Genomic DNA, 24,018 nt, shown 5'->3' on the forward strand with positions numbered 1-24,018 from the left:
CTTATTATTTTCCTAAAAAGATTCATAGAGGAAACCCGTAAGAATCCACTTTCAAAGAGTCACATGGGCTTCCCTGGTGGCGCAGTGATTGAGGGTCCGCCTGCCGATGTAAGGGACACGGGTTCGTGCCCCGGTCTGGGAAGATCCCACATGCCGCGGAGCGGCTGGGCCCGTGAGCCATGGCCGCTGAGCCTGCACGTCCGGAGCCTGTGCTCCGCAATGGGAGAGGCCACAACAGTGAGAGGCCCGCGTACCGCAAAAAAAAAAGTCACATAACGTAACTGTTGCCCTAAATAAATATTTTATTGTCTCAATATATTAAGTAGAATAATCTCTTAAACGCTAAGAATAACTATAAACTAGCTTATATTGCTTATAAAACTTTTAATCAGTTCATAACTTTTTCTAGTTTTCAAGATTTACAAATGGTATTAAAAGTTAAAAATATATTCATAGTATTAATATATAATTTTTTAGGACAGGAATTACTTTGTGAGGAAAAATGATAATCAAAAGATATGCTCTCTTCTTGATTCCTTTCAAAGTTTAAGAATCACTATGATGCCTAAGTTTTATTTCTTTATGCAGTATATTAACAATAATCTGTTCTTCTAGGCTAAAAATGCTTTAGAAATAAGTGCTCTAAAAACAAATCTTACCACTGGGCATTCCCATAATAAAGCATCCTCTATTTTTTCTGATTTGGAACATTTTGGCATTTCATAAAGTTTTCTTGGCTCTGATGCAACACTGGGGAAAAAAAAAAGATTATTCTTCTTCATAAATGAGGTAGTGTTTGCTCAGATTTGAGGGTTTTGTTTTTTTTTTAATTCAGAGATTCGGAATACCAAAAATACAACTTGCTACTTTGTTTTCCTCTTCTTGATTAAATGTTAACATTTTTTTTTTCTGATCACAAAATTCATAATACACATTCATAGAAAAAAAAATCTAAAATATATAATAAATTAAAATAAATTATAATAGTACAAAACTACCCAATATTAACATTTTGGCTCAGTATTAATATCTTGGTTCATTTCCCTCTAGCTTTTCTTTATATACACATACCCACCTGCTGATCACTTTCCAAAATTGGAGCATACTGCATTCTTTCTTTATCCTTTAACATTTAATATGAATATCTCTGTTGAATTCCACATTCATAAACTGTTATTCCAACATCATAAAATGAAAATTAATTAGATAAAGAGTTCCTTTATTTGCAATGCAAATTAGTAGATAATAAAGGAAATACCCTTTAAGGCTTTTTTTTTACTCCCAAGTTGTGTTTCAGAAAGGTTGAATAAGCTTATACTTCTGCCAATATTGAACACTATATTTTTGATATGAAAAATAGTCTCTTACCTTTAATATATACTTCCCTGATTACTACTAAGAGGTGTACATAGATGTTTTCATTTTTTTTAAACTCATGAACTTTAAAATTAAACTACTATTTAGAAACAATTTTTAGGGTGACAATTTTATTCAACTTTGATGTACTCTCACTGACTCAAAGGTTTAAACCAAACAGAATTTCACAGGAATGAAAGCAACCTCATATATGATTCTAACCTATGGGTAAAACACCCCTGAATGGAATATTAAAGAACTCCAATGGTATTTACCACTGGATCACCAATCAATGCCACTTACCTTGATTTTTTAAAAATTTTCAATTAAAGCAGCTAACTCTAAATTGGAAAAGTTACAATACGGGCATTAAATGATACCAAAGAATTACTGTTAATTTTGCTGGGCATGATAATGACATTATGATGATATAAGAAGATGTCCAGATTTCCACTTCTAGCATGAGAGTATGAGGAGCTCTATGGACATGCTCCCCAGTAAAATGGTGAGAATTATAAAAGGACAACTAATTAAAGTCTCTGGAAGTGGTCCTAGAGGCATATAACAAATGAAAAAACATTTACTCAAAAAAATCTACTAGAACTCAGTAAGAACAGTAAGAGTCTATGGTGTTTGAAATAATATGTGCTCCCTCTCCACCATTCTTAGCTCAGCAAGATGAAAACTCTACTCCAGACTGGTACAGCCAAGAGCACAGGGCTCCCTCAACCCCCGGCTCCTAGAGGGTTACCTTCCCTCGAAGGGTAGAATGACAGCATTTTCCATCCAGCCTCCACCTCCTCGTTGCTGGGCCTGGGTCCTAGGTTAGTGCGGTCAAGAGGTGGGACTCCCTTCTGCCTAGCCCCTACTCATGGGACGGAGGCTCTACCTTGGCCCTGCCATGCCTAAGAATACTGGAGCTCTGATTACCCTTGTCCCACCTCATAAAGCAGTGGTTCCACATTGAGAGTGGCAAGAAAATCCGAGGCTAATGTCTGCCCCAACCCCATGTGCTCAGCTAGAGTAAGGGAGTCATTCAGAGGCAAAAGTGCCACTGACCCTCTCCCCCCACCAGCTTGAGAGCCTTGGCTTGAAGATTTTGCCTGGCGGAGAAGCAGGACATAAAGCAGATAGCTCCAAGTCTCTTCCCAGAGAAATTGACTTCATTTGTAACAGAGTGAGAAGTTCTAGCCTAAGAGCACTCTCACAACCAGTGGAGGCTGTGATGAAAGGCAAATGAGTAGAGATCTGTAGATTCACTGGCCATATAGGCTAAACTGTAGGCTGGTTAATTTGCTGGAGAGAACCAGAAAAAGATTGCTGGGAGGAGCCCTCCAGGGTCAGAACAAATCTCAAACACTACCTAAAAAACCATTGTCTCTAACTTCTGGTTTCTGGTCCATCAGTCATGTCCTCACAACAAGAAAATAGCTAAGCAAACTGAAAATCAACAACTCTTATTAGTTACATCAGATAATTGAGGTCAGAGGGCAAATTGCTGCCCCCAAAACTGGAGAGAGAGGTGGATACAAAGAATCACAGCTTACTAGAAGCAAAAACCCAGGAGCAAGCCGCTGGAGTCAGTACTGGGGAGACAAAAACAAGAACACCAGAGAAAATTTTAGGCTCTGACACCTACAGCGACAGCAAACAACAAACACAGCCTAACTCCTAGCCAGATAAATATTAATCTCACTCTAAAGACCTATTTACTACAATTCCTTTTACCCAATACATCATGTACAACTTTCAACAAAAAATTGCAAGGCATGCTAAAACGCAAAATACTAAGTTTAAAGAGACAAAGCAAGTGTGAGGACCAGACAAGTTATGGTGGAGGTTTCGGAATTATCAGATTGGGAACTTGAAATAAATATGATTAATATGCTAAGGACTCTAATGGAAAAAGTGGAGACATGGAGGAACAGATGGGTAATTAATCACAGAGAAAAAAATCCTAAGAAAAATCAAAAGGAAATGCTAGAAATCAAAAACACCATAATACAAATGAAGAATGTCTTTGATGGGCTTATCAGGAGACTGGACACAGTTGAGGAAAGAATCAGTGACCTTGAACATACGTCAACAGAAACTTCCCAAACTAGAAAGAAAAAAGAATGAAAAAAGCAGAACAGAACATCTAAGAACTGTGGGAAATTGGAAAATGTGTAATGTACACAAAATGGGAATACCAGAAGGAGAAGAAAGAGAACAAAACAGAAGAAATACTGAAATAATAATGGCTGAAAATTTTCCAAAATTAATGACAGACACCAAACCACATACATAGGAAGCTTACAGAACACCAAGCATGATAAGTACCAAAAAATCTATACCTAGGCATACCATATTCCAACTGTAGAAAATCAAAAACAAAGAGAACATCTTGAAAGACAGTAGAGGGAAAAAAATCACCTTACCTACAGATGAACAGGTTAAGAATTACACTGGACTTCTCTTCAGAAACCATGCAAGCAAGTAGAGAGTGGAGTGAAATATTTAAAGTGATGAAACAAAACAAACTCCCACCAACCTAGAATTCTGTATCCTGAGAGGTTATCCTTCAAAAGTTGAGGAGAAATAAGACTTTTTCAGACAAACAAAAATTGAGGGAATGTGTTGTCAGTGAACCTGCCTTATAAGAAAGTTCTGCCTTAAGAACTCAAAGAAGTTCTTCAGAGAGAAGAAAAATGATATAGGTCAGAAACTCAGATTTACATAAAGAAAAGAAGAATGTTAAAGAAGGAATAAATAAAGATAAAATAAAATCCATTGTTTTTCTTATACTTAATTGATTTAACTGATAAAAATGTGTTTATAATAATGTATTCAGCAACAAGGTATTCAATGATTATAGCTTATGGATAAGTAAAATGTATGACAGCAATATTATAAAAGACAGGTGGGAGGAATTAGAAACACTCTGTTATAAGGTAGCTGCACTACTCATGAAGAGAGTAGGAGAAAGTGACTTGGAAGTGACTTAGATTAGTTGTAAATGTATACTGCAAGTTCCAAGGCAACCACTAAAAAGTTTAAAAAAGAAATATAATTGATATGTTAAAGTGGAGAGAAAATGTAATCATACAGGATGCTCAGTTAAAACTAGAGAAGGCAGAAAAAGAATAAAAGACAAAGAAACAAAGAAAGCTGGAGTAGCCATATTAATTTCAGACACAGCAGACTTTGACAAGGAAGATTATCAGGGATAAAGAGTGGCATTAATGTGTATGCATCTAACAACAGAATGTCAAAATATGTGAGACGAAAACTTACAGAACACAAGGAGAAATAGACAAATCCACTAATATAGTTAGAGACTTCAAAACAACCTCTCAGTAACTGACAGATCCAACAAGCAGAGTCCATAAAGATATAGTTGAACTGAACAGTACCATCAATCAGCTGGGTCCAACTGACATCTTTAGAGTACTTCATCCAACAACAAGGGAATACACATTCTTCTCAAGCCCACGTGAAACATTCACCAAGATAGACCACACTCTGGGCCATAAAGTACACTTCAACAAATTAAAACAACTAGAAATAATACAAAATATGCTCTCAGAACACAGTGGAATTAGATTAGAGATCAATAACAGAAAGATAGCTGGAAAATCTCAAAATATTTGGAGATTAAATGACACATTTATAATTAACACAAGGATCAAAGAAGCTCTCAAATTTTAAAATGAATATACAGTGTATCAACATTTGTGGGATGCAGCAAAAACAGTCCTTAGAGGGAAATGTATGGCATTAAATATATATATTAGAAAAGGAGAGGTGTTTTTGGGTTGGTGAACACATGGAGATTCAGGAAGAGTGGCAGGCTCAGAGAGCATAGAAGCTCTGCGCTCCTTCCCATATACACTGCCCTATGCATCTCTTCCATCTGGCTGTTCCTGAGTTATAAACTTTTATAATAAACTGGTAATCTACTAAGAAGCCAGTCACACACAAAAACCCATATTATGTGATTCAATTTTTTGAAATGTCCAAAACAGATGAATCTATAGAGACAGAAAGTAGACTAGCAGGTGCATAGGGCTGAGGGTGATGAAGGTATCCTGGTGATAGCTAAAGGGTACAGTGTTTCTTTTTGAGGTAATGAAAATGTTCTAAAATTAACTGTAGTGATGTCTATATGAACCATCAGTGGTTCATCAAATTCATTTTCATTGAATTTCAAGGAAGTAAAAATCATTGCATCGTACACTTTAAAATGGTGAATTCTTTCTTAAAAAAGAAAAAGAAAATAGCCATATTTTTTTAGAGAAGCAAACTTAAGTATGGCATGATGTTTGGAATATGCTTTAAAATATTTAGCAAAGGAATAAAGGAAAAGGGGGTGGGAAAAGATAAGCAAATGGCAAAATCTTGATCCTTTTTGAATCTAGGTAATGAATATATGGGGTTCACTATGCTATTCTCTACTTGAGCAAGTTTGAAAATTTCCTTCTAAAACAAAGGCAAGTAGTTTCAAAACAAAACACAGAAAGTCTTCTCTAAAACATCATCTAATTAGTAGGTACCTGGATCTCTTGACTCTGGTATCTTTTAAGCAGAATAAAATACTACATTGTACTCAGCAAACTGTCATTTTGCCTGCAATATAAATTTGCTTTAAGTTGGTGTTTACAAGGATAAAACCTCAAACTTTAGATTTAACAAGATTTTAAAATTACATGCATTTTACCCCCTACCCTTATTTTGGACCGATTTCTCCATTCTCCTATTTCACTAAGCACTAATGTAGGCATGTGTTTCTATAAAAATTAGAGTTAAGATCAACAGTCAAATGAATTACAGCAAAAACTTTCACCAAAAAGATACCTGCTGACACATAACCGATAGTTGTCAAAATATATTCTTCCTCTCTCATAGGCTATAGGTGACTTGGAATGAGTTGTCCAAACATTCTTAAACTTAGTACTTTCCTGAAAGACACAAGGAATTTCGATTTAGCAAATAACTCCTAAGTTTCTACTGTGCACCAATTTTAAGTTGGATAGTTACATTTACAGTTTTCAAAGTAATTTCATGTACGTTCTTAAAAAAACATTATGTTCAATTCTTCCTCACTCTGCCTTCACGTTTTGGCTTAAGTGGGGTGACCAATTTTTAGGAAAAAAAACTGTCTGCAATAAGACATAAGAAAGTTAAAAGTAAAAGCATGTGCCGGTTCTACTAAAGGCTATTTACTAATCCTCCAGGTTCAAGGCCTGGATCACCCTGCCCATCAAGGGTGATCTTAAAACGGGGCTGTATTGCGTGAAAACTGCACCCCTGCCGGAAGCTTGACTCCCACCCCTAGCCCCACCCTCCGCCAATCGCCCCGCTGCCCTTGGTTCGGCTCCCGGCCGGCGGGCGGTCACCTGGCACACCAGCGCCCGCAGGATACCCAGGTTCGTCCTCTGCACCACGCCCGCGTCCCGACAGAAGAAGCCCAGCGCCCGGCGACTCAGCCTGCGGCACACGTTGGGCTTCTGGCTTGGGCCCATGGAGGTGCGGGCCGGTGGCGGAGTTGGCAGGGCCCAAGAGGGGTGCGCCCCTCACTCCGACGCCGGGCAGCAGCCGCTACCTCCGAACCTCCAGGCCCCAACTCCCCGAGGGGCCCAGGAAAAGCTGACACCCGGAGCCGGGCCGGGGGCGCACGGCAGTGACGCGAGGTGAGGCAGAGCCGGCGCCGCCCGAGACCGGGCAATTGGGAAGGAAAAGAAACTCCCTTCCTGGCTGGCCCCTCAAACGCTCTCCGGCTCCGGACCCGGCGGCCGGCACTGCGACGACCGTAACGCGCGGTCCGCCGGAGCCGTTCCCTCACTGGGAAATGTAGTTCCCAGTGCCCTCGGAGGCATCTTGACTTCTGTCCAGAACTACAACCCCCACAAGGCAGCGGGGAGCGAGCGCTTGCCCCGGCCCCGCCTCCAACCGGCCGCGGCCCCGCCCGGCCTTGCCTCCTCTGGCCCCGGCGGAGGCTGCGCCGTAGGGCTGGCGCGCCTTTCCGGCTCAGCACGCGGCGCCAAGGGAGAACCCTGGGGGCGCTGTGCTGCAGCCTCTTGGTCCCCGTTACCTGTTCAAGCCCTGCGTTCAGGGGTGCGTCCCTTGCCGCCCCGGTACCCTTACGTCTCTCAGCCCCCGACTTTTGCTCTGAGAGGCCCTGACCGGGCGCCGAGAGGGTGGCGGTGTCGTGTGCTACCGCCCCTCTCCCCCGAAGGCAGCGTCCAGTGCTAAAAAAAGGTACGCCCTCGGCTTTCCCTTCAGTCACGCGTTGGACGTTGTGGATGAGGTGTACGGTTAAACCTTTTGGGTCCGTAAACACTATGCTTTTGTTATTATGAGTTAGTGGTGAAGGTGCTGGCGTTCCCACCAAACTAGAGTTGAATTATTTTCCCGGAGGCCCGCCCTTTTGTGGTCCGCAGAGACGCAGGCTGGTTTTGCGATAATTGCTGCATTGTCCTTACTCGCCTTTTTTTCCCCTCCTTATCGGGAATGAAATATGAAATATTTACATTGTTATTGAACTGCCTAGGGTACTCCACGTTGATTCCTCTAAGTAAAAGATAACTTTGTGACTAGCCCTGCCTGTAGGGTCAAGGTTCCTGTCATATCCTCAAGGGCTGGGTCATTGAGGATATGACATTCCTACCACACTAAGGTTTCAGTAATCATGCACCAGACGAGGGCCCTTGCTTTGCTTTTAAGTGCCTTGAGGGTGGTGTCTTTGCATCTCCCACGTGGCCTCTTGTTCAGACGTGGGCTAGGGAGTGATTGCATTTGACTGACAGAGCAAAAAGTACAATACTGGGTGAGTGCATTGGTTTTAAGTGTTTAGGAAAAATTTGTCATATCTCTTTTTAACTCTGCTGAATTTCCTTTAGGGCCTGGGCTTTTGCTGATTTTTTCATGACTTATTTACAGCATACTGTGGAGTGCTTTGTATATTTTTAGAGAGCGCTATAATAGTTAATTTGGTAATTCATGAATGCAGCTGTCACTGAGAAAACGAACCCAGAAAAGATAACTGGGTTTTCTTTGGCGAAAATGAAATTCAAATCATTGCTGAATTGAATTGATCACCTCTTTTTTTCTCCTTCCCCTTCACCCCAACTTGTTTGTCTCCCCGTGGTCTGTATCTCACCACCAAGTCACCCAAGGGACAGTCATCCTAGATGCCCTCTTTTCTGTCACCCTCAACCAAGTGCTTTTGATTCTGTTATCCATCTCCTCTTCATATCCCCCCCAGAGTAATTTAGGGCCTCACCATTTTATCACATTATTATGTTAAGTAGCCTCCTTTCTGCCTTACTTAAATACTTTCAATTCCAATCCTCCTCACTGCTGCCAGAGTGATTTTTCTAAAGCACAAATCTGTCATTTCCCTATTTAATCTTTCAGTGGCTCCCCGTCACCCAGAGCAGAATTTCTCAAACCTAAGTAGATACCTAGGATTCTCTATGGTGAGCTTAAAATATGTTCGGTATAAATGGTTGTACATTAAATGAAGCAAAACTATAAAACAAATAAATTCTGATGAATGCTTATTTATTGTTAACAATGAGACTGTTTTTGCTGGACCTATCATGCTCTAAAAAGTAAACCTTCACTGTCCTCCAGGGCATAAATTCCTTACAGAAAGGCCTGTCCGCATTGTCCTTGTGTTGAGAGATTACTCAGTGACTTCACCTCTTTTCTTTATTTAAACCAGTGTAAAAATCTTCCTTTGTTCATTGTGTCATGATTTCATTTGACCTTCACTTGACAAATATCATTTACGTAAAAGTCTCCGTGTCTCTCATTAAACCTGTGCCAATGATAAACCACTTGTTTGCCAGTGCAGTCCTAAACACAAACGTGTGAACTGAAATCTTGTGACAGTACTGTAATCAATTAAAAGGTAGTCATCCAGGTGATCCAGAGTATCCTTTTGTTCAAAAAATTTTCTTTATTTAGATTTTTAACAAATTAAAAATAAAACGTTTCTCTAGAGAAATCTCATAACCTCGAGGCTACATAATACGAATTTCTCGAGGTCAGTATAGGTGCCTTATAGGACAAAATCTGAATGCCTTAGTATAGTATACAGGGCACTTTACTATCTGCATCTTGCCCACATTTTCAGCTTCACCTTTGCCCGTCCTTCACATTTGCTGCTTTTTTTTTGTTTAGAGTCTGTACTTCTTAAAAAAAATTTATTAACTTATTTATTATTTTTGGCTGCATTGGGTCTTCATTGCTGCCTGCGGGATTTCTCTAGTTGCGGTGAGCGGGGACTTCTCTTCGTTGTGGTGCGTGGACTTCTCATTGTGATGTCTTCTCTTGTTGTGGAGCACGGGCTCTAGGTGTGTGGGCTTCATTAGTTGCAGCATGCAGGCTCAGTAGTTGTAGCGCACGGGCTTATTGCTCTGTGGCATGTGGGATCTTCCCGGACCAGGGCTCCAACCCGTGTCCCCTGCAATGGCAGATGGATTCTTAACCACTGCGCCACCAGGGAAGCCCCACATTTGTTCTTGTGCTTCTGACATGTTGCCTACTTGCTCAAGCCAGGGTGCCTTTACATTTAAAATTTTCTTTGTCTGGAGCACACTTCCTTTCCTCTTATCTGTTTATCTCAAGACTCATCCCAGGTATCACAGCTCCACTCACACACTTTTCCCGACCCCTCCATCTTCTAACATGTTAGAAGAGACAAGGCAAGTTATAGCCTTGCCTCTTCTAACACGTTACTCTGCATACACTGGTTGTGGCACTATATTAGAATTGTTGTTTGCCTGTCTTCCCAACGTTTGTGTTTAGAGAGGTCCATTCATTCATTCAACATACATATGCAGTAACCACATTTTAGGCAGTGTGCTAAGGATGCGTATGTATGTTGAATGAATGGGCTATTCTAAAAACAATGTTGTACAGATTCTGTTGTCAGCAACTAAGTACTTTTAACATAGAATCAGATTTAGTCTTTATTCTTTAAATAAGTAGGAAACCACAATATTCATAAAAAGAAATAACTTTTTAAAAACTTTAATCCCTTGTTATAAAGCAGAAACTAACCATTGTAAAGCAATTATACTCCAATAAAGATGTTAAAAAATAAAATAAAAAATAAACCTATGGGAATCAATCAATCAATAAATAAAGATTCTTTTATTCACAAACAAACAACAAAAACTTTAATCCCTAACAGTTCTACCTATAAAGTAGATATTTTCTTGTTGAAGGTAAAATGTCATGAATCGATATCCCTAGGTTAAGATTTGGAAATGACTTCTCTTAATTTGGGGCATAAAACAAACATTAGTTCTTTTTTTTTTTTTTTCATTCTGTGTCTGTGTGATGTTTAGAGAATACTTAACCATCCTTGCCATGATACTTTAAAGACAGAAAAGAGGACATGTGAGTTCAGAAGTTAATAAAATGCTTTTTGTTCACATACGTCATTTAAAGAGGCATAACAGAATAAATGTATAAAACACTCTGGTTATTAAACCTGAACATTTGTTCAGAGACAAAGAAATTTGAACCAAGGCCACAAGAGGTCATTCATTCAACATGTAATTATTTTCATCTACAATGTTCTGGCAGCTATTTCGGCATAGGGTATAACAATGAACAGGGAACAAGGTCCTCACGTGTTGGGAGAGATAGACAATACATAGATTTTAAAAATAAGATTTTCAGGTAGTGATAAAGTGCTGGGAAGAAGAGAAAACAGAGTGATGTGCTCGACAGTGAGTGGTTGAGAGCCCTACTGTACCCAGATGGTCAGGAAAGGCCTCTCTGAAGAGTGGAGTTTGAACTGAGCCCTGAATGATGAGGATGAGCCAATCTGCATGAACTAAGATTAGAGTAGTCTAGGCAGAGGGATGCTCCAATTCAGGGTCCCTAAGGCAATCACAACGTTGGATTATTCTAAAATTATGAGAAGGCTAGTGTGATTCTTTAGTGTGCATGAGGGAAGTGAACTTGCCAAGGTAGGCTGGGACCAAGTCACATCGGGTATAAGGAATTTTGGATTTTATTCTGTTGTGATGGGAAGCCATAGGACACTTTGAAGAAGGAGTGTAATGTGATCTAATTTGTTATAATAAGGTCATTGTGGCTATGGTGTACTGCAGTGGCACAAGAATGGAAACGAGGAGATGGTGGCTGTTGCATTGGTCCAGATAAGAGATGATAGATGGGGGCTTCCCTAGTGACGCAGTGGTTGAGAGTCCGCCTGCCAATGCAGGGGACGCGGATTTGTGCCCCGGTCCGTTAGGATCCCACATGCCGCGGAGCGTCTGGGCCCGTGAGCCATGGCCGCTGAGCCTGCGCGTCTGGAGCCTGTGCTCCGCAACGGGAGAGGCCACAACAGTAAGAGGCCCGCGTACCGCAAAAAAAAAAAAAAAAAAAAAAAAAAGAGATGATAGATGGACTAGAGTGGTGGCAGGAGAGATGGAAAGAAGGGAACAGATTCAGGATATATTTATTTTGAAAGTAGAACTGACAGGACTTCTGATGTAGTAGATATTAAAGATGAAGGAAAGAGTCAAGTGAAATCATGATAAAGCAGAACCACAAATCAACATCCCCAAATTCCCCAGAACAAATGGAAAGCTGGGAAATACTCACGATGTGCTGTCAATGAAAGATGCCAAGATTTCATTAAATGTACACATTAGCATTATAGACATTAATGCTGGAGAATGTTAGGATTTGTTCTATGGCTGGGGCATGTGGGAAGAGAGGAATAAAATCAGGTCCCAGAAGTAGGCAGGGGTCAGAGCATGTGAGCCCATGGCAATGTGATGGGAAAAATCTCTGGCGTGATATTACATTCCCTTAAAGAGATAGTTAGGTACAGCATCAGGACAAGAGTGAAGTAGAGAGACCAGTTAGCAGGTAATTGTAGTAGTTCAGGTGAGAGTGAGTCACTTTTGGAAATTTATTTTGAAATTATTGAGGCTTTTAACCATAAATTTGGTTCTTTTATTTTTTCTCTGTATATTTTGATGATATATATCTGAACATGTAGTAGATTCATTCATATACAAAGTCCAGAAAGATTTAGGTTTAAAGGATTGATAGTGAAGTTTACAAACTATTCCTCTTATTTAAAAAAATATTTTATTTATTCAAAAGAATATGTATAGGTAACATAGCATAATATGTAAATAATAATTATAAAATGAATACCCAGATAGCTATCATCAACTTTAAAAAAACAGAACATTACCTAAAACTTTGACATCTCCTATGTGTCCATCGTTGTTCCTGGATCCCTCTTTCTTCTTTATATAAATAAAACATTAAGTTTTGAATGTTTTTGAACATCATATAAATTGAATCATACTGCATATATGTACTCGTCTACAAGTTGTCTATTTTTGCTTCAGCATTACACTTGACAGAGTACCTGTAGTTCATTTCATTTATTTTTACCAATATATAGTATTTCATTGTGTGAATTTACTACAATTTATTTATTCATTTTCTACTGGCTGGGCTTTTGTTTCTTTTGGGCTTTTTATTCCTAGAAAAGTGCTTCTATAGACCTTAAACCTGTGTTTTGGTACACACATTAAAAAAGGTGTTCTTTTTCTATTGCTGTGTAACAAATTACCCCAAACTAAGCACCTTAAACTAACACCCATTTATTGTCTCTCTTTTTTTTGTACACCGATGACTACTTGTCCCAGAGCCATTTATTGGAGGGGCCCTCATTTCTCCACAGATCTGTAGTGCTAACTCTGTTATATATCGAGTTTACATTCATAGTGTATTTCTAGGCTCTGTTTTCTGGTCTATTCTATTTTTCTCTCCCTGGGTTAATGAATACCTGACCACTTTTATAATAAGCCTTTCCAGCTGGTACAGCAAGTCCTCTACCTTATTCCTTTTCTTCAGGAGGATCTTATTTCTTTTTTGCAATTGCACTTTCATATACATTTTTAAATCTGCTTAAGTTCTACAAAAACCTTACTGGAATTTTGATTGGGATGACATTAAATCTACCTATCAATTTGAAGAGAACTGACATCTTTACCATATCAAATTATCCTATCTCTGAAGACAGTATGTCTCTCCATGTATTTAGATCTTTTTAGTGTCTTTTAATGAAATTTTATAATCTTTTTATTAATGGATTGCATATTTTGCAACTTTCTAAGTACATTATATTTTTGGTCAGTGTTGTACATGGTATATGTATTTTTTTAATTAATTTTTTTGTGGGGGCTGCATTGGGTCTTCGTTGTGTGAATGGTATATTTTCAAATTAGGTCTTCTCACTATATTTTTGCTAGTATGCAAACATGCAGTTGTCTTTGTATATTGATCTTATGTTTAGCAACATTGTTTTTGTATATTGATCTTTTGTTTGCCAACATTTATCTTTAATAGCAATAATTGTCATTTGTAAGGTTTGGGGGATTTTTCTACATGGATAATCATGTCCTCTGGAAACTGTGACAGTTTTGTTACTTCCCTCTCAATTCTTTTACTTTTTTTCCTCTTTCTTTTCTTACTATGTTGGCCAGGATCAGTGCAGTGTTGAATAGAACCAGTGATAATGGACATCCTTGTCTTATTCATGTTTATAAATGGAATACTTCTAATATTTCACCATTAAGGATGACATTGTAGGTTTTTGGTAGCTACCTTTTATCAGGTTAATGAACTTCTCATCCATTCCATATTTGCTAAAAGTCTTGTTCATTTTATTTTTAGTCATGAATGGGTGTTGAATTTTATCAAAGACTTTGTCTGTAACTGCTGAGGTGATAATATAATTTTTTTCCTGTAATCTGATAATGTGGTAATTACATAAATATATTTTCTAATGTTAAACCAAACTTGAGTTTAGATAAGTTTTGGTGATGTGTTTTGTTTTTTAAACACTGTGGAATTTGGGCAACTGCTGGCTTCATTGCTCTCTCAGCTCTTTGGATCTTTGCTAGCTTTTGGTCTCTGAGGGTTTCTCTTTCTTTCTTGCTGGCTCACTGATGTATTCGATATTTAACAAGATATATTTTTTAATGTATTTGTCCAGGCTTTTGGGAATATTTTATAGCAGAAAGGTTTTGGGGGTATCAGGCTCACCAAATTACCAGAACAAGAATTCTACTTTCTCATATTTTTAGTGTAAAAGCTTCCATTAATGTAAGATACGATCACTTAGCACCATTTCTGTCTTCTCTTCTTCTTGTCTGTGTGCACAACCATGCCTCTCCCTGCTGAAATCAAGGAAGTGGAGTTGTATGGTAGAAAGAGCATCACATCAGGAGTCACAAGGCACAAGTTGTAGCAGCATCACATAGTGAAATTTTGACTAAGCCATTTACTCTGTTTCCTTCAATCATCTGCTAAGTGGAAACGGGATTGAAGTGAATCACATGAATTTATAAACATGAACACACTGTTGTAGAGAGTTTGGGGAAGAGAGAAGATTGATTAAGTAGCACAGAGCATTGTTCTTTTTTTAGGGTAGAGAAATTTTGTATGATACTGTAATGGATACATAACACTGTGCATTTCTTTTTTTTTTTTTTTTCTTTTCCTGTAGTGCCATGCACGGCATGCAGGATCTTAGATCCCCAACCAGGGATCAAACCCATGCCCCCTGCATTGGAAGCGTGGAGTCTTAATCATTGGAGTGCCAGGAAAGTCCCAGACTATGCATTTATTAAAACCCATATAGCTTTACAGCACAAAGAGTAAAACTTAATGTATGCAAAATTTAAAAAAGAAGGGGAAGGGGGGTTCCAGGATATAATGCAGATGGTGACAAAAGAATCTAACTGTATTACAAATGTATGCGGTGATCTCACTGAAAGGGGCAAGAGAAAAGGTGCTGACCTAAGTAACTTTGAAAATGAGACTGTAAGACTAAAAGCAGTAGGAACTATACATAAGCGCTGTCCTCTAGTTGATAAAAGTTTCCCACAGAGGTATGGGTTAATAATTCTGAAACTACTACACATGAGTACTGGAATTAAACAATTAATAGCTGCATGGTGGATGATGGCAACCAGATTTCTTACTGTTGGAGTGGGAGGTTATAGACAACGAAGTGGGGAAGGCTAGAATGATCCATGTGGTAATGGATTAGAGTTGGAGACATTAGTATAAACTCTAGTTAGCGTACTATAGATACAGATGGATACATATGAAACATTTATAGATAAAGATATGTGTATATACATGGTTTAGTATACACACATATGTTTCCTTGCTTTGTCAGTTGAGAGGGCCTAGAAGCAAGGACAGCGTAGTAGCAAAGAGCACACCCAGCACCCAGACCATTCTCCAATAAAAGGAACAAACACTCTATTTATTTAATAAATTATTTTATTTTATTTATTTTTGGCTGTGTTGGGTCTTCATTGCTGCACACGGGCTTTCTCTAGTTGCGGTGAGCGGGGGCTACTCTTCGTTGTGGTGCACGGCCTTCTCATTGCGGTGGCTTCTCTTTGTTGCAGAGCATGGGCTCTAGGTGTGCAGGCTTCCATAGTTGTAGCACACAGGCTCAGTGGTTGTGGCTCGCGGGCTCTAGAGTGCAGGCTCAGTAGTTGTGGCGCACAGGTTTAGTTGCCCCGCGGCATGTGGGATCTTCCCAGACCAGGCATTGAACCCATGTCCACTGCATTGGCAGGCAGATTCTTAATCACTGCGCCACCAGGGAAGTCCCAACACTCTTTAGAGGAAATGGCTGATTCTAGGACTGGGTCAAGGAATATACAAGAGTCTGCAACATCTTGTAGTGCCAGGAAGTAAAGAAGTGCTCAAAAATACAATGATGGGAATGTGTCAAAAGGATATAGGAAACAACGGAAAGAGCTCTTTCTTTTTTTTTGCGGTACGCGGGCCTCTCACTGCTGTGGCCTCTCCCGTTGCGGAGCGCAGGCTCTGGACGCGCAGGCCCAGTGGCCATGGCTCACGGGCCCAGCCGCTCTGCGGCATGTGGGATCTTCCCAAACCGGGGCACGAACCCGTGTCCCCTGCATCGGCAGGCGGACTCTCAACCGCTGCGCCACCAGGGAAGCCCCAGAAAGAGCTCTTAATTGGCAAAGCAGGAATAGTTTGAACAACAAAATAAAGTAGTATTGGGTTATAACCCAAAGTTTAAAATAAATATCTATGAGACTGTACTGATATAAACAAGTGATTGAACAAATAAATGGGGGAGAAGAAACAAATCTCCCTTGCAAAAACATTCCAAATAATTTATGTAGACACTTCACCCTTAAAAAGGTGGAGCATAACTCCCCTCTCCTTAAGTGTTGGCTGTGCATAGTGACTTCCTGCCAAAGCATATGGTATGGAAAAGAGGGGGGTTGGTAACTTTACAGTAGAAACCTGTCAGTCACTACCTCAGCCAATTTATCAAGGTTAACATCAGCAGTGGTGAGTCATGTTCATACCACATACCCTTGATATGATGTGATAAGAATGGCACTTTACCTCTGTGGTTTTCCTCCCTAAAGCCCATAACCCCAGTCTAATCATGAGAAAAACATCTGATGAATATTTACTGAGAGGTATTCTAAAGATAACTGATCAGTACTCCTCAAAACTGTCAAGGTCTTCAAAAACAAAGAAAGTTTGAGAAACTGTTAGAGCCAAAGAGGAGCCTAGGGAGACTTGATGGCGAAATGTAATGTGGTGTCCTGGAAGGAAGATGAGCTCAGGTACCAGCCTGCCTGGGTTCAGATCTCAGCCTCACTACTTATTAGTGTGTGAACCTGGTTACCCTAACTAGAATTACTTAACCTCTATGTGCCTCAATTTACTTACCTGTTAAATGGGTTCTTGGGGGAACTAAATGATTTAATATGTGTAAAGCACTTAGAGTAATGCCTGGCACATAGCCAGCACTATATAATTTTTTTTTTTTTAAACATCTTTATTGGAGTATAATTGCTTTACAATGGTATGTTACTTTCAGCTTCACAACAAATAATTGTTTGGGTCTATTATTTTTGCTTTGCTCTTTAGCTTTGGGGATCTCTGTGATTATAGCTGAATTTCAGTGACTCTCCTTCAGCATACTGAGTTTTAGCTTGGCACTCTGACAAAACAGTATTCATAATGTTTTGCTTATAAGGGAAAAATTATCAAGATGGTAAACATTCAAGAGAAAGTAGGACCAGAACTTGAGGATTCCAAACCCCAGTTTCCTGCTACATATATATAGTATTGACTGAGTGAATGCAGAAGCCATGAAACCTGACAGGATACTTTTTATGGGCCTAGACATGCCAACATAGAGATTCTGAAGTTAACTTTGGTTTTCAGTAGATTCCTTATTAAAATATCCACTTCCCTTGTTAAACTGATGTTCTTTTAGGACAAAGCACTGCCTGCAGTGCAAACCCCTCAGATTTAGGGTTCAGTACCTAAAATTTTGGTGATATTTGAAACAAAATGGAATGAATGTATTATAGAAACATATGTTTTAGGCCTTTTACTTCTCTGCGTAGAATACATACCAACTCTTCAGAAAACCCCTTACAGATCAGCAGCTCAGGTAGAATAGAGCTCTGAGAAGAACGTAGAATTTGGAGTCAGGAGACCTGCTTGGAGTGTGGGTTCTTGTAGCTGTGCGATCAAGGCCACTCATTAACCCCTTTGAGCCTCAGCTCCCATCTGTAAAATGGTGATAACAGAAATGCTTGCCCTGCCTTCCTCCCTTGCTTATAGAGTTGTAAGGATTAGGTGTGAAAATGAATGTGAGAGCTCTTTGTAAGTTGTAAAACCTGTACAAGTATTATTTGTTATGATAATCTCAGGTTTTCAACCAGAGTAAAATTCTCATGGAGCTTTATAGTCATATTAAGTGTTGCAGTCATCTGCACACCTTTACTTACTTATTATGTAATAAAATGAAGTCATTCGAATTTAAGATGCTTTAGATGGTATATTTTCTCATAGGACTTTAGTTGTTACGATGTTTTTCTTTGGTGTAACAAAGGAAGGCATTGTTTTAATCTGGAATTGTCTCTTTGAGGCGGCAGTTTCAGGAAATGTTTTCCAAACTCTTCACTGAAATTGGCTGTATAGAGAACACAAAAGTGTATTCCTGTCATTTAGAAGTTGTCTCCTACAGACACAGACCCTCTTGTCCTGGTGTGGAGCTGACCAGCAGAGGGTGCACAAGCTTTCCCAGCAGCTAGGCTGGGCAGACCTGACTGGTGCCATCTGTGTGTGCTGCCTGATGATTAACAAGTACTATAAATGAAAAGGTTCTAGCACATCGGAAACACAGTTACCAAATGGAAAGAGACAGCAGCCATAATGTCACACAGCAGTGTAGGAAGCACCTCCCTAGTTGGTGAATAGGAAGTTTCTGGATAACTGGAATTTGATATTCTAATGTGGTTTTATTTGTCTGTTTTACACCTTCTCCTGCTACTCTTTGCTTTTTCTAATTTCTTTCTCTTTCCAGCTTTTTTACCCCACCTTCTCAGCATCTGCAATTGTCTGCCTCACCTGGTCTAACAAATTGGGGTCTTTTAAAAGTAGCCTTTCTTTGGACTTCTTTGACCCTAAGGTATTTGGGTCCTGAATCCAGCCAACTACAGCATTCTGTCTGGGTCCCACTAACCAAACTCTTACAAACTCCATGGCATCTTTTCCTCCATGGAAATGGGTGACCATCAGAAAATTTTGTAACCTTTTAGTGTTACTGTCACTACTGCCCGTATCTTCTTTTTTTCCCCCTTCCTTCCCAAGCGTGGATAGTATATAGAATGTATATAGTTACTGGTTTTTAAAATATTTTTATATTTTCTGATTATAAAAGTAATTTGAGTTTTCTCGAAAAGAACATTTTGAGACACATTAAGAAGAAAATATAAGGATCTCCTTGAGCCTTTCAGTCAAAGGGAACTACCATAAACTCTTCCAGACTTTCTCTATGCATACACATAGGTGTTGGTATGTGTATTAATTTTTTAAAATGAGATCATACCATAGGTACTCTTTTGTACCTTTTTTACTCTACCTAATAAATCATGGACTTCTTTCCATATCAACAACTTTAGGTTTTTAGCAACATTCTAAGTAACTACATAATTTTCCTTTATATAGGTGTACAATAATTTAGTCCTCTAAAGATGAATATTTGGATTGTTTGCAGTTTTTCAGTATAATGCTGTGACAAATCCTTAATATATTCTTCTGATTATATTCTTAGGATATATTTCTAGAAATGGAAATTTCCATCAGATTTCTTCTTTAAAAATGTTCATGTGTATTGCCAAAGTTCCCTCAGGAAAGGTCTCTTGGTACAATCTCCCTGGCAATGTGTGAGGATGCTTGTTCTTGCACACCACTGATCACAACATTTCACCTTTGCCAAAATGATGGTCAGTAACCCATTGCACCAATTTTTTTTTTAATTGGTGGACTCTCTGCTCTCCATGTCACCCCAGAAAATTAATCTATGGCAGCAGTTCTCAAGTTTTTTGGTCTCAGGACCACTTGACACTCTGAAAAATTATAGAGGCCCCCCCAAGAGCTTTTGTTTATATGGATCATAGTTATCATTATTTGCTGTATTAGAAATTAAACCTAAGAAAAAATTTAAATATTTATTTAAGTCCTTTTAAAACAATAATAAACCTATTGCATATTAGTATGAATACCCTTTTTATTAAAAGTATTTTCCAAAAGAAAAAAATTAGAAGAGTAGGATGGTTTTACATTTTTGCATATCTCCTTAATGTATGGCCTAAAAGAAGATGGCTAGATTCTTATATTTGCTTTTGCACTGTCTATTATGATATGTTGTTCCAGTTGATATATATGAAGAAAATCTGATCTCACACAGATATATAAGTAGTTAGAAAGGGGCGGAGTACTTTAAAAGTCTATTCAGATGAGTGTGAAGAATCTCCTTTAATACTACACTAAATCCCAGTAAGTGGTAGCTTCTTTTTTTAATTAATTAATTTATTAATTTATTTATTTATTTTTGGTTGCGTCGGGTCTTCGTTGCTGCGCGCGAGCTTCCTCTAGTTGCAGCGAGCTGGGGCTTCTCATTGTGGTGGCTTCTCCTGTCGTGGCTCGCGGGCTCTAGGCTCACGGGCTTCAGTAGTTGTGGCACACAGGCTTAGTTGCTCCGCAGCACGTGGGATCTTCCTGGACCAGGGCTCGAACCTGTGTCCGCCTGCATGGGCAGGCGGATTCTTAACCACTGCACCACCAGGGAAGTCCATGTGTTAGTTTCTTAAAGGTTAATGCAATATAATATTTGAAATCAAACCTGTGAACTTTTTCTACTCTGTTACATTAAAATCCATTGGTCTGTCTTGCACTTTGAGTGGATCTTTTACCCATGCATGATTTTGTGATATCATATGTTGGCCATCTGGAAAATATTGGTTCACTGAGTTGTGCACGTCTTCCAAATGTTGACACATTTCATTATACAATATCAAAAATACTTTATTCTCATCAGAACAGTGTTTAAGTGTCAGCAAGCTGTTAAGCTCACAGTGGTGGACACAGGGTTTCCAAAATTCTAAGTTTTGCTTGAAAGCTTGAATTTTATCAACGGCAACAAATGCTGTCAGTTGTTTTCTTGACAGGCTTACTTTGTTTTTGAGAAAATGCCAAAGTAAAAATGGGGTTCCATGAAAACAGTCTTCATTGCTTCATCAAGGATATGCTTAAGTGAAACTGGTTTTTTCTTTTTTTTCTTCAAATGCATGGTTGGTAAAGAAGGCATGACCTCTAGTATAGTTTGGTGCCACTGCCTTGATTGAGACCAAGATCCCAGCAATTTTATCCACCATTGCCTGTACACCATCAGTGCAAATGTCACCACAGTAAAAAAGCAAATAACATGTTGATGGTATTGTGAAAATAATTCTGACCTTTTGCAGACCCACTTAAAGTGTCTTGGGGGCCCCTAGGGACCTGTAGACCACACTTTGAGAACCTCAAAAGGTCTAAGGTAATCATAGGAACTCATTCTCTTACCAGAGACTGGTTTAGGAATAGTTTGTGACCCAGTTCTGGCCAGTGAAATCTGAGAGCAAGTTTGTTGAAGAACTTGTGAAAAAGTTTCCTCATCACTAAAAAGAGGCATAAGAAAGAGATGATCCTTTTCCTGCTCTGGATATTGCCATGCCAGTGTGATGCCTGGAACTGCTGCAGCTGTTTTGTAATTAACAAAGCGAACCAGCCTTAGAATGAAGGTGATGCTATTTAGAACAAGATGGAGAAATGGCATGAACCTGGGTCCTTGATGACGTTATAGAACTGAAACCATACCTGGAACTTGCCCAACCTCTGGACTTGGTTCTGAGAGATAACATGCTCTATTTGTTTGAGCCAGTTTGAATAGTGTCTTCTGTTACTTGCAGTCATAAGCATCCCCCAAAGTTATTTATTATTAGTGTGATGAACATTTTTAAGTGTTTAGTGGCCATTTGCATTTCTTTTGTGAATGCTTATTGATGTATTAGCACATTTTCTACTGAAGTCATTTCTAATTATTTTCTAAACATTCCTTATATATTAATCATATTAATACATTCTAATATTTTGCATTTATTTCCATGAGTGTCTTTTATAGTATATCATCCTGTACATTCCTATAGCAATCAGTCTTTTTCTTTTATATTTTATGGCTTTGGTATAATGTTTAAAAGAGTCTTTTCTACCCCACTTTTTAGTAAGTATTCACCTATATTTTTTCTAAGCCTATAAAAAGTATTTTTACATTAAAAACTTTAATTCATCTGGAATTTATTTGGTGTTAGATAGAATAGGGATATAACTTTATTTTTTCTGAATAGGTAGCCCCTTTTCTTAATACACTTCTTTGAATAGGCCAGTCTTAACCTACTGATTTGAAATACTAGCTTTATTACAAATGGAATTCTTATATATAATTTGACTAGTTTCTGGACTTTTTATTCTGTTCTAGTGCTTTGACTGTATATCCTGGCACTATAGACATGGCCAAGATATATTTGCTTTCTAGAGTATTGTAATGTATGGAAGGGCAAGGACTACCCCAACCCTCCTTAACCCTACGCCACCACAATCAACAGCACACATTTCCCCTGCAGTATTTTCTTGGTACTTTCTGCATGTTTATTCTTCCAGATGAACTTTAAAATTATTTGTTCAAGTTCCCCAAAGACATTTTTGGAACTTTGATTGGAATTACTTTAATTTTTGCGAGAATTTACATTTTTTGTTTGTTTGTTTTTTGCGATACGAGGGCCTCTCACTGTTGTGGCCTCTCCCATTGCGGAGCACAGGCTCCGGACACACAGGCTCAGTGGCCATGGCTCACAGGCCCAGCCGCTCCGTGGCATGTGGGATCCTCCTGGACCGGGGCACGAACCCGTGTCCCCTGCATCGGCAGGCGGACTCTCAACCACTGCGCCACCAGGGAAGCCCTACATTTTTTTTACAATATTGAATCTTCAGCTCCAGAAACCCATGTACTGTCTTCCTATTTATTAAATTATCTTCCATGCTCCTCTGTAGAGTTGTATAGCTTTCCTAATATCAGTCCTGTACATTTCTGGCTAAATTTATTCCTAGGTATTTCATATAATTTTTTTGTTGTAATTGTAAGAGGGCTCTTTCCCCCTGTATATTTTCTATTTTTGTTATCAATATTAAAAAAAAAACTTTAAAAAATCTAGCTCATATTTCCAGATAGTTTTGGCTTCTCAAAACAGAATAAGCACAATGGATACTATCATTTGAGGCAGTACAGTGTGTACTATGTGCACTTGATTTATGAGGTATGACTGTTTGAGACCGTTTAAGGAAACAGAACATACCAGAAGCTATATCTTAATGAATATGATCTTTCCAAGCTGGTTATGTTGAGAATATGTACATTTATGGCAACAAGAACAACTTAGTCTAAAAACAACAAAAGGTATATATCCTAAAGCAAAAATATTGCCACCACTGAGGATATGAAAAAGAATCAATTAGCTTGCTATGAGGACATTATCTGAAAATAATGTTTTCAAAGATGTTTTACTGTTATTGGAATAAATAGTAATCTCTTAAGGTGATTTATTTGAAAGGACAACATTTATTTTGATGTAAAGTTGTAATTTTTAGTTAAACAACATACCTTTATAGGCACACCTTATGTTATCAGGTGGCAACGAGATGGCCGACAGGTTTTTTGTGTTTGCTATTGTTGTTTTAAAAGAATCATTTAATCAGATTGTTTTTTGTATTAAATAAAATTCCAGTTGCCCCAGGCATTATGGATTGGCAGTGTTTCAGCTGTTTGGGAAAATGGAATTTGCCAGTTTTCTAAGATCATCTAAAATAAAGAAACAAATTTCTTTTCATCCACATTATGGATTTTGAAAGCATGTGTAGTCTAGGCTGGTATCTTAATCACCAATTAAAATGCTCCTGTGGAAAATGTGGTTCTGAGCTCTTAACAGCTGACTTACAAATGGTCTTAGAAATAAGACCTTTTATAGATTGAAGATTACTATGGTTTCTTTACATATTGTGGTCCTTGGAAGTTAAAACTATAATTAACATTCTCAATTATTCTCAAGCAACTTGCTGTGGCATTATTATTCACGGGCTATTTGTTTTAATCATTCTTAAATGTATTGGTATTTTAGTTTATGTAATTTCTGAATGAGTTTATTATATGTTAAGTAAAGAGTGCTTGAG

The 24,018-nt window shown here is 38.6% G+C and overlaps 2 protein-coding genes across 5 annotated transcripts in view; one reads left to right on the plus strand and one right to left on the minus strand.

Annotated features, from left to right (window-relative positions):
• DCAF17 (DDB1 and CUL4 associated factor 17) overlaps positions 1–7,187 on the minus strand; it is a 37,693-nt gene extending 30,506 nt beyond the window's left edge. Inside the window, exons 1-3 of one of the 3 annotated variants that reach the window (XM_067741556.1) lie at positions 6,735–7,187; positions 6,193–6,296; positions 660–750 (exon numbers count right to left, since the gene is read on the minus strand). In XM_067741556.1, coding sequence (XP_067597657.1) covers positions 660–750; positions 6,193–6,296; positions 6,735–6,860 — 321 coding nt within the window. In that variant the 5' untranslated portion in view covers positions 6,861–7,187. The other 2 variants (XM_067741557.1, XM_067741558.1) reach the window with 2 other exon arrangements.
• Positions 7,188–7,331: 144 nt separating this feature from the next.
• The window catches only part of METTL8 (methyltransferase 8, tRNA N3-cytidine), a 132,786-nt gene continuing 116,099 nt past the window's right edge, over positions 7,332–24,018 (plus strand). For both annotated transcript variants that reach the window (XM_067741552.1, XM_067741553.1), the window contains exon 1: positions 7,332–7,596. The gene's annotated coding sequence lies outside the window, so the exon portion shown is untranslated. The remainder of the gene's footprint in view (positions 7,597–24,018) is intronic.

This window comes from Pseudorca crassidens, chromosome 6 (genome assembly GCF_039906515.1).
Source record: "Pseudorca crassidens isolate mPseCra1 chromosome 6, mPseCra1.hap1, whole genome shotgun sequence".
In the NCBI taxonomy this organism is placed as follows: Eukaryota; Metazoa; Chordata; class Mammalia; order Artiodactyla; family Delphinidae; genus Pseudorca; species Pseudorca crassidens.